The 15,106-nt window shown below is 43.4% G+C and overlaps 1 protein-coding gene across 1 annotated transcript in view; it reads left to right on the forward strand.

The window, feature by feature from the left end:
• Positions 1–15,106, forward strand: part of OBSCN (obscurin, cytoskeletal calmodulin and titin-interacting RhoGEF) — a 159,842-nt gene that overhangs the window by 67,869 nt on the left and 76,867 nt on the right. The window contains 10 exon segments of the mRNA XM_054514079.1: positions 3,469–3,735; positions 4,613–4,882; positions 5,499–5,762; positions 6,746–7,012; positions 7,933–8,196; positions 9,158–9,424; positions 10,485–10,751; positions 12,015–12,278; positions 13,150–13,416; positions 14,261–14,524. Of these exon segments, the coding sequence (XP_054370054.1) occupies positions 3,469–3,735; positions 4,613–4,882; positions 5,499–5,762; positions 6,746–7,012; positions 7,933–8,196; positions 9,158–9,424; positions 10,485–10,751; positions 12,015–12,278; positions 13,150–13,416; positions 14,261–14,524 (2,661 nt within the window).

The raw sequence follows: 15,106 nt of genomic DNA on the forward strand, positions 1-15,106 counted from the left end.
ATGGCCCAGAGATTTTAAACACACAGTCTCCACTGTGTCAGATCATAATCTCTTTTTTTTTTTTTTCAGAATAACCACACTTATTGCAAAGAAAATTTCTTTTTACAAAAGTTGAAAATTTGCCCAAATTTTGCTAAGCTGCAGAAATGCAAATGGATTTCTTTTTCTTGAGAGAAAATGAAAGGTTTTATTTGCAAAAGGATAATTATTGATGTTCTTCAGCAGGAATATTTTCTTCGCAGTTTCTCCCAGTTATCATTTAACAGTTAAACAACACTTCAGAACATCACTGGTGCCTCCCTGAGGGCTTTATAGTCACAAACACCAAATTATCTGTTACTTACCCTGACACAAGCAATCCTGGATCCAAATCTCAAAGATTACTTGTGATCTGAGGATCCACACCTCTTCTGAACCATGTCAGATGTTTTTTATATGAGTTTGGAGAAGCCCTGTGTCTCCACAAAGGAGCTGGTTGATGCTGAAGTCGCTGAGGGAGAGGATGTGAGTCTTCAGTGTGAAACCTCCAGTCAGACAGCCCTGAGAAGTGGTGCAAAGATGGGAAGAGCCTTGGGAGTTCTTCCAAATGTAACATCAGGCAGTCAGGGTTTGGAGCCAAGCTTGTCATTCACAGGGCAGAAGAAAGAGACAGTGACAGATGGGAGTGTGAGGCTGGAGCAGCCAAAAGGGGTGCAATTATTAATGTCAAAGGTAAAAACTTTTGGGATGATTTTGGTCCTAGAGTAATTAATTGAGTGAAAAACATGAAACTACACTGAAAAGGAACCTTGTGGTGTGCACTGAGGTGTTCTCATCAAGTCATCTGGAACAGCAGCCAGAGAGGTGGCAGAATGTGAAACAGGAGAATCCTTCATCTGACCTGGCTCCAGCTCTGAGGAGCTTTAGTGCCTCTGAGAATCATGGAATTCTAGAATGCTTTGGGTTGGAAGGTACATGAATCCTCTCATTCCAAACCCCAAAAAGAGAGCAGCAGCAGAACACCCCAGGCTGAGAGGTAATCCCCAGAAAGGATGGATCACCTCCTGGAGCTGTCTCCAGTGATGGCTCTCCCCAAGGAGGGAGCTCACAGCCTCACATTTGTCTGTGCAATTGCTTTAGGCTGCCAGGTTTATTCAGAGCAATGCACCCAAAGAGCATCACCTGGGCAGGAGGTGCTCTCCTGCTTGATAGGACATGGGGAGATGGTTTAAAGTAAAAAGGGTTAATTTAATTGAAAGCAATATTGTGTTTGTGGGGTGCCCTGTGGCAGGCAGGAATGATGGATCTGACTCCATGTTCTCAGAAGGCTAATTTATTATTTTATAGTACTATATTATATTAAAGAACGCTATACTAAACTATACTAAAGAACACAGAAAGGATACAGACAGAATGCTAAAAAGATAATAATGACAACTCCTGACTCTTTCCAGAGTCCTGACACAGCTTGACACTGATTGGCCAATGAGACAAAATAATTCACAGCAGAATCCAATAAAACAATCTCCAAACACATTCTAAAGGAGCAAAACATAGGAGAAGCAAATCAGATAATTATTGTTTTCCTTTTCTCTGAGGCTTCTCAGCTTCTCAGGAGAAAAACCCTGGGTGAAGGGATTTTTCAGAAAATGTGAATGCCACAGATGTAAGGAAGAAGTTTTTTGCAACGAGGGTGGTAAAACACTATAGGATTTTGCCAGAGAGGTGGTAGATTCTCCATCCCCGGAAACACTGAAGATCAGGATAGGGTTCTGAGCTGCCTGGTCTGGTTGAAGATACCTGGGACACGGCAGGGGGGTTGGAATAGATGAGTTTTAAAGGGCCCTTCCAACCCAAAGGGTTCTATGATCTAAAGGGCTGTTGTCTGAGCTGAGGCAGAAGTTCTCTTCTTAGGTGAGTCTTTTAACTCTGAGTTGGGTATGGGTTGGGTCTCATCCAGGTGAGAACCAGGCTCATCAAATATCCCCTTATAATTGCTCCTGCCTCTGTGGGTTAAATCTCTCTGTGAATTAAATCATTGTCCTGGGCAAGTTTGAGCAGGTACAGGGAGGATTTTACAGGCACCTGCTGGGTTCATCCAGAGCAGAGGATGTCCTGTGTGCAGCTGGTGTTGCACACCTGGGATGGGCTGATCAGAAGCTGTGTCTGGATTAGGGAAGTCAGCATGAACAAAAAAAGGATTTGGGTTGCTGGAATGGTCAACCTGGACCTCAGAGCACCAAGTGGGAGGTCAGGCTGCTCACAGGATTTTTCTAGAGCACAAAGAACCAACTTGAGGGTGTGCAAGAAAGAGAAGACCTTGATGATGCAATGAAGAAGAACTGGTTGTTAACGATCCTGATTTTCTGTCTTTCTGTAGCACAAGGATATTTTCCCAATTATCCATTATGAAACAAAGATCTGTGTTGACTCCAGTATGACCTGGATGAACAATTTTCTGTTAGAAAAGAGCCACCTTTTTAATCTTCCCACAACAGCCCCATGTTTCCCCTCACAGAGAAGGATGTGGATGGATTGAGGATTTAAACACACGGATTCAGGTTAAGGGAGTCAGGTCATAAGGATGTCTACAAGGAATTTCACTGTTGGAAAACTTTCCTTTATCTGTCAGGGTCACATCAGAACAGCAGAATGCAGAAATAGAAAATAGAAATTCAGTAGTCATGTGACACTGAGTGTCCCAAACTGGAGGTAAAAGGGGAACAGGATAATAGGGTGTAGATTTCCAACAGCCACAGGTTTTGTGCAGCAGCTGACTTGTATATTCTTAAGACAGCATAATTCAAGAAGAATTTATTTTTTCCTTATCTGAACATTTCAGTTGAGTTTATTTTCCCCCAAAAGTGCTTTCCCTGCACAAGCTCACCTTAAAGCCTTGAAGCCCAGACTGTGGCAGAGCCTGCGGGGGAACCTCCACAGGGACCCTGCCATGTTCAGCTGTGCTTCCCTCTCTGTGTTTGCTCTGTGCTGGTTTTATATCTGTATTAATGCTGGATAAAAAAAAATACACTGTAGGGGTTTTTTAAGATGAGAAATCAATACTGCTGCTCACAACAGAAAGTGCTTTGCCATTCCTCTGTGTGCTCTGTGTTGTGTGTGAGTTGACCTCAGTGGAGTTTTATGTTTTTTGTGCTGGTGGTCTAGCTCTGAGCAGCCATCAGCAGGACAGTTTGTGTCATTAGCTGCAGTGCAGCATCTGCCACTGATGTTAATAAAAAGCAGTAAGAGCAGCAGCATCCTCAACAGTGCAGACAGTGATTAAAAAGAAAATAAGCATCTGGCCTCAGGTTTTGGTTTTTTTCTGCTGTAAAGTGCTGGCAGCCAGATGTGAGATGTCAGCATCTGTTTACTCTTTGCTTTTTCATTCCTGTGGTTTTCTGCCTCAAAAACAAAGTCTGATTCTAAAAGAGAAAAGTAATTTCCAACCTCACATGTTTCTTTTAACATTTCTGTTACTCCTCCTTTCAGAAACACCAGTTCTCTTCAAGCAAGAGCTCCAAAATGAAGAAGCCAAGGAAGGAAAGCAGGTCAGGCTGACCTGTGAGCTCAGCAAACCTGGTACCCCAGTGAAGTGGATGAAGGGAGACACTGTTCTCTATGCCAGTGAGAAGTATGAATTTAAGCAGCATGGGACTGTGGCAGAGCTTATAATTCGAGATGTGAAATCTGTAGATGCTGGGGACTACACCTGCAGTGCTGGGGAACTGAAAACCACTGCTCGAGTCAAAGTGAATGGTGGGTACAATTTGAGGCATTGCCACACTTAATCAGGTGCTTAATTAAACAAAAATCACATAACACTTCATTAGATCTAGTAAACAAAAATCACAGAACACTTCATTGTTCTTGTGGCAGCGCCATCCTTAATAAGTAAAATTTAAAGGTAATATTGCACCTTGTAGGCACCTGGATGTATTTCATTCATGTGATTTCATATTCTGTATCTGGGGTTTTCAGTCTGTAACTGTCCACTGGGGGGAAATAATAAAAGAAAATTAAGTGCAGAGGATTAATTTTCTCTGTGCTGTAGTTCCTGCCCTATCAGCTGCTTTATATGGCTGTATTAAAACTGGAGTTGGAGTGGAGACCACTAGTACTGGAGCACAAGGATGTGAAAACATAAATCCAATCCCTCGAAAATTGAAGGTGAACAAGTAATTAATAGACTCCAGGCTCCCCAAAACATCCTTTCAAAGACTCTTAGGTGGCATCTCCACTCTCCACTGCCCTTAAACAAATGCACTGCCTTTAGCAGTGTGTGCTGAAGCAGAAAACAGGAGAAATATAGGATATGAATGTTATTTCAGAGCCCTGCAGGAGCAGGGAATTCATTAGCAGATGGTGCCCAGAGGAATCTGAAAAGGTCCTTTTTAAAAATAAAAGAAACTTGCCCCACATTTCTAGGAATCCACAGTGAGATGGTAACATCAGAGGGAGAGATTTATTCCTGCTCCCAGGCAGAATCTCCTTGTGCCACACAGCCAGTGGAGGGCCTAGGGCTGCTCTGCTCATTTGGAAAAGGCCTGGATTTAAGAGGTGACAGCTCTCATGGGAGGACTTGATGTAGAGCAGATCAGGAGGGCCTGTGCTAACCCCTGGCTCTGTGTTCCAGCTGTGCCTGTGCTTTTCAAACAAGCCCTGGAGAACACGGCTGTGGAAGAAGGGAAATCCGTCTCCTTGCGCTGTGAACTCACAAAAGCTGATGCCACCACGGTGGTGTGGAAGAAGGGAGAAGCCACGCTCCAGGCAAGTGCCAAATATGAAATGAAGCAGAAGGGGACAGTGGCAGAGCTGGTGATTCATAATGCAGAGCCAGAAGATGCGGGAAGATACACCTGTGACACTGGAGACCAGCAGACCACAGCCCAAGTCCAAATCCATGGTAGGAATGAGACACCTGCTTGTGACCATTTGTTGTTGTTCTTGCCGTGGTCCTGCTAACCATGGGCACTTTCAGAGAGTGCTCAGGAGGACAAGGATCAGCACAAACAAAAGGCAGCTCTGGCTGGGTCCGTTATGTTCTTTGTTTTTTGGGGTGATAATTTCATGCTAAAATGTATCAATCAAGGGTACTTGATAAAATAATATCTTTTCTTCCCTATGAAATGTCTCTTATGCTTTGGATAGAGGTGACTGTCCAAGCTCTAAGCCAAGAGGTAAGAAGGGTCTCAGCTACACCTTTTATGGAAGAATACTCCATTCTTCTCTCCACTTTCTCAACAAGTTTTTACATGTCTGTGACCACCTTTGGGCAGCAGAAGGATAATTATTTTGGTACTCTAATTATCAGGAAATAATTGTTCTTCTTTTATTTGGTACAAAACTCTTGTTTCTACTGTAAATATCAGCAGACTCCTGGAGCTGCAGGTAGGTCAGAGCTTCTTTTCTGTGTGTGCCAAGAGAATTTGAATTTGTGTTGACTTTAAGTCCTTGAAGTGTGAGGTCACCAGGTGGTGACGATGCGCCTGAAAGTAAACTGGGAATGCTTCACTCCTCAGCTGTGTCCGTGCTCTTCAAGGAAGAGCTGAAGCCCGTGGAAGCTGTGGAAGGTGGGACAGCCACCCTGAGGTGCCAGCTGGGCACAGAGGCCCCCGTGGAGTGGAGGAAGGGGCAAACTCTTCTCCGGGCCAGTAACAAGTACAAGATGAGGCAGGAGGGCACCGTGGCGGAGCTGCTGATCCATGACCTGGAGCCAAAAGATGCTGGAGACTATTCATGTCTAGTGGGGAACCAAAAAACCACAGCAGCTTTGTCAGTGAATGGTAAAAAGGCAGAAATAACCTGTGAAACTCTGGAATGTTTTTTGTCCACCTCTTTCCTCCTCCTCTCTGTACATTCCCTCACGACAACTTCCTTCATGTACTGCTTCCACTGCTTTCTTCCATCCACTTGCTCGTGTCACTTCTGTCCCCAGTCTCTCTCTTCATTGTACCCCGTGTTGGATGTGTGTGTTTTGTTGTCTTCTCACCTTCCTTTGAGTGAAGGATGTTGTCCTGCATGTGTGTTTTCCTGAATTAGCATGGAAACATAAGATTCCTTAGGATTTTCTGTTTCAGAGGGTTCATCATGTGTAATGATGAGAATGAGTTTGTCTCTCTTTATGCATGATCTCAGCCAAGATCATGCTTTTGTTGATTCCCACAGAACAATTCAGTAGAGAATTTCTTTTACCACCCATGAAAAAAGACAGGATGTGCTTAAGTATTGTATTTGCAGGGTGCCCTGTGTCAGGGAGGAATGATGAATCTGACTCCATGTTCTTAGAAGGCTAATTTATTATTTCATGATACTATATTATATGAAAGAATACTAAAGTAAACTATACTAAAGAATACAGAAAGGATGCTTACAGAAAGTATAAAAGGATACTTAAAGGATACTTACAGAAGGCTAAAAAGATAATAATGAAAACTCCTGACTCTTTTCAGAGCCTCGACATAGCTTGACCATGATTGGTCATTAAGTCAAAACAATTCACATGAAACCAATGAAACAACCACCTGTGGGTAAACAATCTCCAAACACATTCCACATGTGAGCACAACACATGAGAAGCAAATGAGATAATATTGTTTTCCTTTTCCTCTGAGGCTTCTCATCTTCCCAGGAGAAAATCCTGGCGAAGGGATTTTTCCAGAAAATACGACTGCCACACTTAAGGGCTTAGGCAGACACACGATAAATCACGCCTCAACCTCTGAGCAGGGTCTAGGGTGGCAACCCCTTTCCATTGTGCATCTCTCAGCCCTGCCAGTCCGTTTCAAGCAAGAGCTGAGGAACGAGGAGGCCACGGAGAGCGGGACGGCGACGCTGCAGTGCGAGCTGAGCCGGGCAGGCGGCTCCGTGCGCTGGAGGAAGGATGGGAAGGAGCTGGTCCCGAGCGGGAAGTACCAAACACGGCGGGAAGGGCGCTTTGTCGAGCTGGTGATCCATGACCTGGACCTGACGGATGCTGGGAGCTACACCTGTGTGTGTGGAGAGCAGGAGAGCACAGCTGCTTTGAGAGTGAATGGTAACCCTCCTACAGACATTGCTCTTTAAAGCCCAAACGTATTGCCGGCCAATACAAATCACAAACAGGATGGGAGTGCTAGGAATGTGCCTTGAGCTGTTTTATTTTCCAGCATCAGTCTCATTCCATGGTTATGACAATGGGAAGATGCCATCAGCTCACATCCCAGGCAGCAGACCAAGAACTAAATGTTATAACTTACTTTATAAGTTTTTTGACCAATCACACAAAGCAAAAGCACATTGACAGTAGTTCCATCCAACCACTGTAACCACAGGTACCTTTGGTTAAAACAATGCTTGCTTATTTCAAATACAATGCCTGCTTCTGAGCCTTCAAACACAATGCACAGAGCTCCATTATTAAGCCTAGAACTTCCTAATATCTCACTAGATAAACTTTTTTGCAGCTTAGGGGGTTATTCTAGACATGTGTTAATACACAGACCATTGTTCTATTTGTCCTTACTTTTCTACTTCTTACATAATTTTTCTGCTCACCAGTCTCATGGCTGCTGCTCAGCTCTAATCACAGTTCTGCTGTCTCTGAGGCCTGCCTTTTGTAACTTTCCCAAAACCCTCTGATTTTAAGGATTCCCACACAAACCTAGCACTTTTGGGCAGCATTCCTGGCCAACCAGAGTGTGATTTCTTGGGGTTTTCTTAGAGCTCTTGGCTCTGTAGTGCCAGAGAATTGCCCTGTTAGGGAATATTCCCTTGTGCTTTTTCTTTGCCTTGAGACAGCGCCTGTATGTTGTATATTGTTTAATTTATTTCCCTCTCCTCTAGGAGGTTTTACCCCCTTTTTCAATTGTACCCCCCTAGAAACAGAGCATTTTTGATTGAGTGTACACAGTGCAGCCCAGTAACTCCAGTTCATTCTGGTGCTGATTCCTTCTCTGTTGGTGTTGCATCCTTCAGCCTTGCCTGTCCTCTTCCAAGAAGAACTGATGAGCAAGGAAGCTACAGAGGGGGAGGCAGTCACTTTGCACTGCAAACTGAGCAAACCAGCCCCAGTTGAGTGGAAAAAGGGGAACATGGTGGTCAAGCCAAGTGAAAAGTACAAAATAGAGCAGGAAGGTCCCTTTGTGGAGCTGACAATCCAGGATTTGGACTTGGCAGATGCTGGGGATTACAGCTGTGTGTGTGGAGACCGACAGACTACGGCTGCTCTGGCAGTAAATGGTAAAAAAGAAATTCTCAGCGCATGTTCCAAGCCAGCCTGTGTAATTCCAAGATTACTTCCTCTCTTACTTCTGCTTCCTCTGATCCCTGTGTACTTCCAATCCTTCTTTCTGCTGATTAATTTTCCTATCCTTTCTTCCTTCTCTCTTTCTCTCCTTTCACCTGATGCCTTCTTGATGTGCTTCCAAGGTGCTTTAGTCAAAAGACAAGTGGAGAACAGGTTCCCAACTCAACACAAACCTGCCTAGTCCAGAATAGCTTCTTGTTTAGAAGTTGTCCCATAGCAACTGACCTAAAAGTGGGAATAATACTGTTTTTTCATTACTTAGACCGTGGCACTTGTTGCTCCTAAGAGGAACAAGTTTTCATTAATGTATGATGCTACAAAAGGACAGTCTTAATAAAAAATAGGCTTTTAATGCTCCTGCTATTCCCAACTCTTTTTTTTAAACCAATTTTGGCTTAATGCTTCCCAAGCAAATATTTTATTTCTGCAACAGCCTGACAGCATGTTTGCAACTGCTCTGCTTTAAGGGACTCTTGTTTATAAAAATTCAGACAGTGCCATGAATCAGGCCCTTCTGTAGAACTCCTGCTTTTCTCAAAGGAAGCAAAATGCTCTGGCTCTCATATCGAAATACAGCCTCTAATTTTTTGTCCTTGATTTTATGGTGTATAAAGTAAAGGGTGGTTGATTTGTCAACTAATTTGAAAATAGACTTGAATTTAAATAAAGTTTTAAAGAAAGTTTTAAAACGTGAAGACAGAAAAAAAAATTAGACTGAATTATCTTTTGAAGGGTTAACCCTTCTGAAGGGTCAGAGGCTGGAGAAAAATTATGGAGGAACTAAATCCTGGAGGAGACCAAGAAGGTCTGGTGGCTCCAGGGAGATAAGAGAGGGATTGAGTCATGGATTCAGGCTTTCCCAGGGTTGACACCATGTCCGTGTTTGCTCTGCAGTCCTGCCTGCTCTTTTCACCAAGGGACTCACGGACAAAGAAGCCACTGAGGGAAAAAGTGTCTCCCTGAGCTGTGAGCTGAATAAGGCTGCTGCTAATGTGGAGTGGAAGAAGGGCTTCAAGACCCTCAAGCCGAGTGACAAATACAAAATGAGGAGGGAAGGTGTCGTGGCTGAGCTTACAATCCAAAATCTAGACACGGCGGATGCTGGGAATTATTCCTGTGTGTGTGGAGACCAGCAGACCATGGCAGTTTTAACAGTTCATGGTAAAACAAACAAAACAAGGCACATCCTGAAAGTAACTACCCTGATTTCTCTGTTCCTTTGGGCAGACCCCTGGTTACCCTCCCATCTCCTTCTTCAGCCAGATCTTTATCCACAGCTCACCAATGCCAGTGAAATGCATCCATTGGCATCCATGCAGCTGGAATCTGTGGCATGAGAGGGATATTGGTGTCCAAGCTCAGAGTAAGGCAACCAGGGTTGCTGCCACTCTTTTAATTAGGGGTCTTCATTTTGCTTTTCCATTGAAAGCTTCTTTATTAGACACCCCCCCCACCCCCGTTGTGCTCAAGACAAAAGTGGGTTGCTTCAAAGGGATTATGTCTTAGGGATTTTAAGGTTTCATAAAATTCCAAAAGATTAGGTTATTCTCTGGAATCTTATGCCCATATTCCATTCCTGAGACAACAAAGTGCTTTTATGCTTACAGCCCAGTTGTCATGGAATTCAGTTGGTGTTCTGTATAAAACAAGCCCAGAACTTCCAAAGGACAATCATTCTCAGGGAGAACTTTGATTTTTACTGAACCTGACATCTTTGAAAGGGTATGTCAGTTCAGGTGAAAATGCTTGTTTTCCCACCATGTATTGAAATGAACAATTTCATTTCAAACTGACATTTAAAATGAAACTCCAGTGTTTCATTTTAAAAAAATTGTAAAATGTCTCTTTGTTTGCCTAAGTATGTGGAAACAGCAAACATCCTCCCATTGTGGTTTAAAATGTCATAAAAGAAAACCATTTTCTTTCCAGAAATTTCAAATTCATGTTTGTTCTTTTTGATTGAAATTTCACAGGGAAAAAAAATGGTGTTTTGAACTCTATTTGTATTGATTTGTGTAAAACACCTCTATGGATTACTGCAAGCATTAAATCCTCTCCTGGTGATGACATTTCTTTCCCAACGCTGATTCATGGAGACCCAGGAGAATCTCTATTCTTGTGTTGATAAATCAAGTTCAAGATAAGAGGGGAAAAGGAAACTTAAACATAATTTTAACTCTTTGGAGTGCTACATCTCACTGCTGATATTGCTGTCCTTCAGCTTTGCCTGCATTTTTCAAGGAAGGGTTGAAGAACAGGGAAGCCACAGACGGTGCCACAGCCACTCTGCGCTGCGAGCTGAGCAAGGTGGGCGTCCCGGTGGAGTGGAGAAAAGGGGACAAGGCACTCAAACCAAGTGAAAAGTACAGGATGAGACAGGAAGATACAGCTGCAGAGCTGCTGATCCGAGATCTGGAGGTGGAAGACACAGGAGAATACGCCTGTGTGTGTGGAGACCAGAAGACCTCGGCTGTCTTGACAGTCCACGGTAAAAAAGCCGCTCTCCCTTGGGATAGCAGTAGCTCGAGGACATCCCTTTTCTCTCTCTCCCTCCCTCTTGCTTTGGTGTTTTGATTCTGCAGCATTTTCCTGATTTGCTGGTGCTGTTTGATCCCATCTCCCAGTGTCTGTCAGTTTGAAACTGATGGCTTTATATCAGGGTAAAGAAAAGCTGTGAGAATTTCTCATCTCAGGGAAGAGGAGAGAGCAGACCTCCAGCAGAAGATTGTTCTCAGGGGTTTTCTCATTGTGTCTCCCTGACATCAGTGGATTTTCATGCTTAACCCGGAGGAAAGTTCTTTAAATCTGCTGAGCTCAGTCAGTGAGAGGTTTTTCCATTCAGGAATGAGTGACCACACTCCTCTTCTGCAGGATTTTGGTATATTCTGCTGAGAAAATGGTACTTATATAAATCCCCACCCCTCAGCATTTTTCTGCAGGACCTGGCTTAGGGAATAATGGGGGAAATTTTGTTCCTGGCTCTGCCATGGTGAATGGTGATGAGCTCTGGTTGCCCTTCCAGAATGAGCAGCTCATATATAGCTCCCATAGATGGAAGAACAGCTTTTATTTAAGGTATCTCTTATGGATAAAAAGCTGCCAACGACAAAGCGAAATTGAGGAGGCAAAACTAATCTCCCAGATTTTCTGCACACTTTTTCTTCATCTTCTTTCTCCCAGCTGGGGGAATTTCTGTTCCTCCCCTCTTTTGACCTATCATTTTCATCCCTATGCAAGTCACTTCCATTTTATTTTAGTGGCACATCATAAGACAACTTGTTGAATGCTGCTAAAAACCCCTGTAATCCTAATATTAGTGTCATTATGTCCTTGTACATTTTGTGTTAAAGGTGCACCTGAGGCTATATTACTGGGTTTTTTCCTGAACCAGAAATATAAATTATGATGTTAGGAAAGGCAGAGATCTCCAGCAGTGCTGTCACCCTGCTGATGACTTTTAATAAAAATTCAGGTCACTAATGTTCAAGATAGATTATTTCAGAGTGAAATAGGTAGAGAGGAGTATTGGAATCAGCTGTGAGGTGCTGAATATGAACAAGTCAATGTTAGAAGCAGGTCATGGTGGAAATTATCCCAGTGGGATCCTGCAGTAGTTTTCTGTTAGGGGCAGCTTTCCAGACTGATTTGTTTCCCTGCAATGGTGAAGGAGCGGCCACAGCCCCCAGCCCTGAGTTCCCCAAGGTCTGGTTAATGGTTTTGATGTCCTCTCTGTTTGTGTTACACCCCATAGCTCTGCCTGCACTGTTCAAAAGAGATCTTGCCAATGTGGAAGGCACAGAAAACAGGACGGCTGTTCTGCAGTGTGAGCTGAGCAAACCCGCCCCAGTGGAGTGGAGGAAGGGGCAGGAGGTGCTCAGAGCCAGTGAAAAATACAAAATGAGGCTGAAGGACACCACTGCTGAGCTGACAATCCACAGCCTGGAGGAGGGAGATGCAGGAGATTACACCTGTGTGTGTGGAGACAAGACAACCACGGCTTCCCTGACAGTGCATGGTAAAATATCTGGGTTAAGAGGAATTTTCTGCATTGTCATCTGTGATCCTCCTGTGGGATCACAATCTGCTCTTGATCCCTTCTGTTATTTTAAGATGTTGTGGCAGCTGTTCCAACCACTGGGAATATCTTCCACTGAAAGCCCTTCCTTTGGGACTGATAAACAGCATCACAGATTCTTTTGAGTCCTTTCCTATTGATGGAAGCTGCAAGTGGATAATGAAAAGCTGGAAGTCAGAAATAGCACTTTGGAGTATTTTCACTCATTAATTTCTTTAGGGCATATCACTGAGATTTCACTTGGTTTTCTTGGATGAAGTTGAAAAGTGATGAAATTTTAATTTTAAACAATGTGGTGTTCATTTTAATTCTTAATCTGGTTTTGAGAAAAAGCTGTGCATAGCTCCTTGAAATCTTGGGATCAGCTTTCTGTTGTTATATCTTAAAATGCTTTTAAGAATACTTCCCAGTACTGATATTTTAGTTTTATAGATTTCCAAATCAGTGAGAGCTGAAGGACTGAGACTGGTGTGGTTCTCCATGTCATGCCATGTCTCATATCATTAAAAACACCCTCTGATTTATGAATAAGGTGTTTTCCAGCTGTCCAAACTCACTCTTTTATGGTTTAAAGAGTTTTTATAAATCAACACTGATTTCCAAGTCATTGTGAGATGCTGAATTATGTGAATTCTGTGAATTCTGTGAATGTGGTGTCTTGCAAGGCACAAGTCAGGGATACCCCTGCAATCATCCTTAACTCCCAGTTCTGTACATTCTAAACCATTTTGAAGTGTTTTAATTCAGTGGAGCAGTCAAGACAGGGTGTTTGCTCAATTTTAAAGTGCTCTCTTTCACCTGTGATCTTCAGCCCTCCCTCCTCACTTTAAGAAAGAGCTGAAGAACGTGGAAGGCACAGAAAATGGCACGGCCACTTTCTGCTGTGAGCTGAGCAAAGCTGGAGCTGCTGTGGCCTGGAGGAAAGGAGACAAAACCCTGGGGACAAGTGACAAGATCACCATGAGGTGCCAGGGAACGGTGGCTGAGCTGGTGATCCATGATTTAGTCCTGGCAGATGCTGGAGATTACACGTGCTCTTGTGGAGAGCAGGAAACCACGGCTGCGCTCAAAGTGAATGGTAAAAATAAAAACAAGGAAATACATCATGAATTAGAGATGGTTTTCAAACAGTTTTTTGGTTTTTTAAGAGTGTGGGAGTGTCAGCTTTGAAAGTGCAGCTCTGTTTCTGATGGGTTTAGCAAAATCTGGTTGGACATGGGAGTAAATTCCAGGATGCTTTGGTCGGTGTCAGGCACAGGTTGGAGTTTCATGGCAAAAATTGCAGATATTCACCCTGGTGCTAACTCATTTTTTTTGATCCCCTATGTTCAGCAGTAGGTGCTGAGAAATGGGAAATCACATTATTGTGGAGTTGGTTGTAAAGATGTTGCAATCATAAAGCTGAGAAGATTTTTTGATGAGATGTTTTTGAGACAGTTATCAGTGTTTCAGTATAATTTGATGGTCAAGCACTGCTAGACCACTGAAGGAGGTGAAACTAGAGAATAGTTTGGGTTGGAAAGGACCTTTTAAAGGTTCCTCATGGAAAAGTGAAACTGATGCCTCAGATATAGCTTCATTTATGAACTTTTTTGGTAACAATTTGTGTTTCCATAGATTTAGATGCTTTGGTTAGGCTTGATTTTCCATTCTAGCAGGCAATATCCAAGGTAGGTCTCAGTCACGCAGGTTTGAAGTTGAGACTGATGTGGTTCTTCACTTCATACCATGGATTTCACCCTGAAAAACCCTCTCTGATTTATGAATGAGGTGTTTTCCAGCTTTCCAAAGCCAGTCTGATGGTTCTCAGATGGATTTGATTAGGAAAGGCTTTGCTTATCACTTGTGCTTGTCAGACCACACGAAATGGTTACTGGAGCTGCTGCCGTGGTCCCACATTCTGCTCCTTTTGAACCCCCCAGCCCTGCCTGTGCACTTCCAGGAGGAGATGAGGGATGAGGAAGCCACAGAAGGTGCCACAGCCACTCTGCAGTGCCAGCTGTCCAGGGCTGCCCCCGTGGAGTGGAGAAAGAAGCACAAAGTGCTCAAACCCAGTGAAAAATACACCATGAGGCAGGAGGGCAGCAGAGCCCAGCTGCTGGTCCATGCCCTGGAGCTCAGGGATGCTGGGGAGTACACCTGTGTGTGTGGAGAGGAGAAGACAACAGCAGCACTGACAGTGCACGGTAAAGGGCTCGGAAATGGGACCGGTTTTGGGTGATGGTTGTCCCTCCTCCTCTGCAAGCCTCAGTACTCACACTCCACAAGTTCTTCCTCTAATCTTGTCATCATTGATTCTGTTTGTAACAGACTTCCTTCTTTTCGTTGTGGTTTTTGTCTAATTCTAACCATGACTGTAGTTCCATTGATTTTACTAAATTTTTCCCTGTTTATTCTCCTTGCTCTTGTTGGTGCAGGGCTGTATTTCTTTGTAAAGGTGAAGGATGTCAGGCCACAAACAGATTTGCTTTTTTTAAATTCTGTTTTACTCAATTTTTACTTGAACCTAGACAGATGGAGTAGCAGAAACATTCATAGCTCTTTAAAAGAACAATTTTATTTCAAGTTGCATAAGGATTTGACAAGAAATTTAACATGTAATGAAAAGAACACTTGGTTCAGTGTAATTTTCTTTGTAACTTTGACCAAGAATAACGCTGATTTTTGTTCAGGTACTCCAGAATACTCAGCATTAGAGTAGGAGAATATTTCACAATCCTCAGCCAAATTAATCTGCTAACTTCCCATGGAAGAGAGGGGAAACTTTG

Source organism: Molothrus ater, chromosome 1, assembly GCF_012460135.2.
Source record: "Molothrus ater isolate BHLD 08-10-18 breed brown headed cowbird chromosome 1, BPBGC_Mater_1.1, whole genome shotgun sequence".
Lineage (NCBI taxonomy): Eukaryota > Metazoa > Chordata > Aves > Passeriformes > Icteridae > Molothrus > Molothrus ater.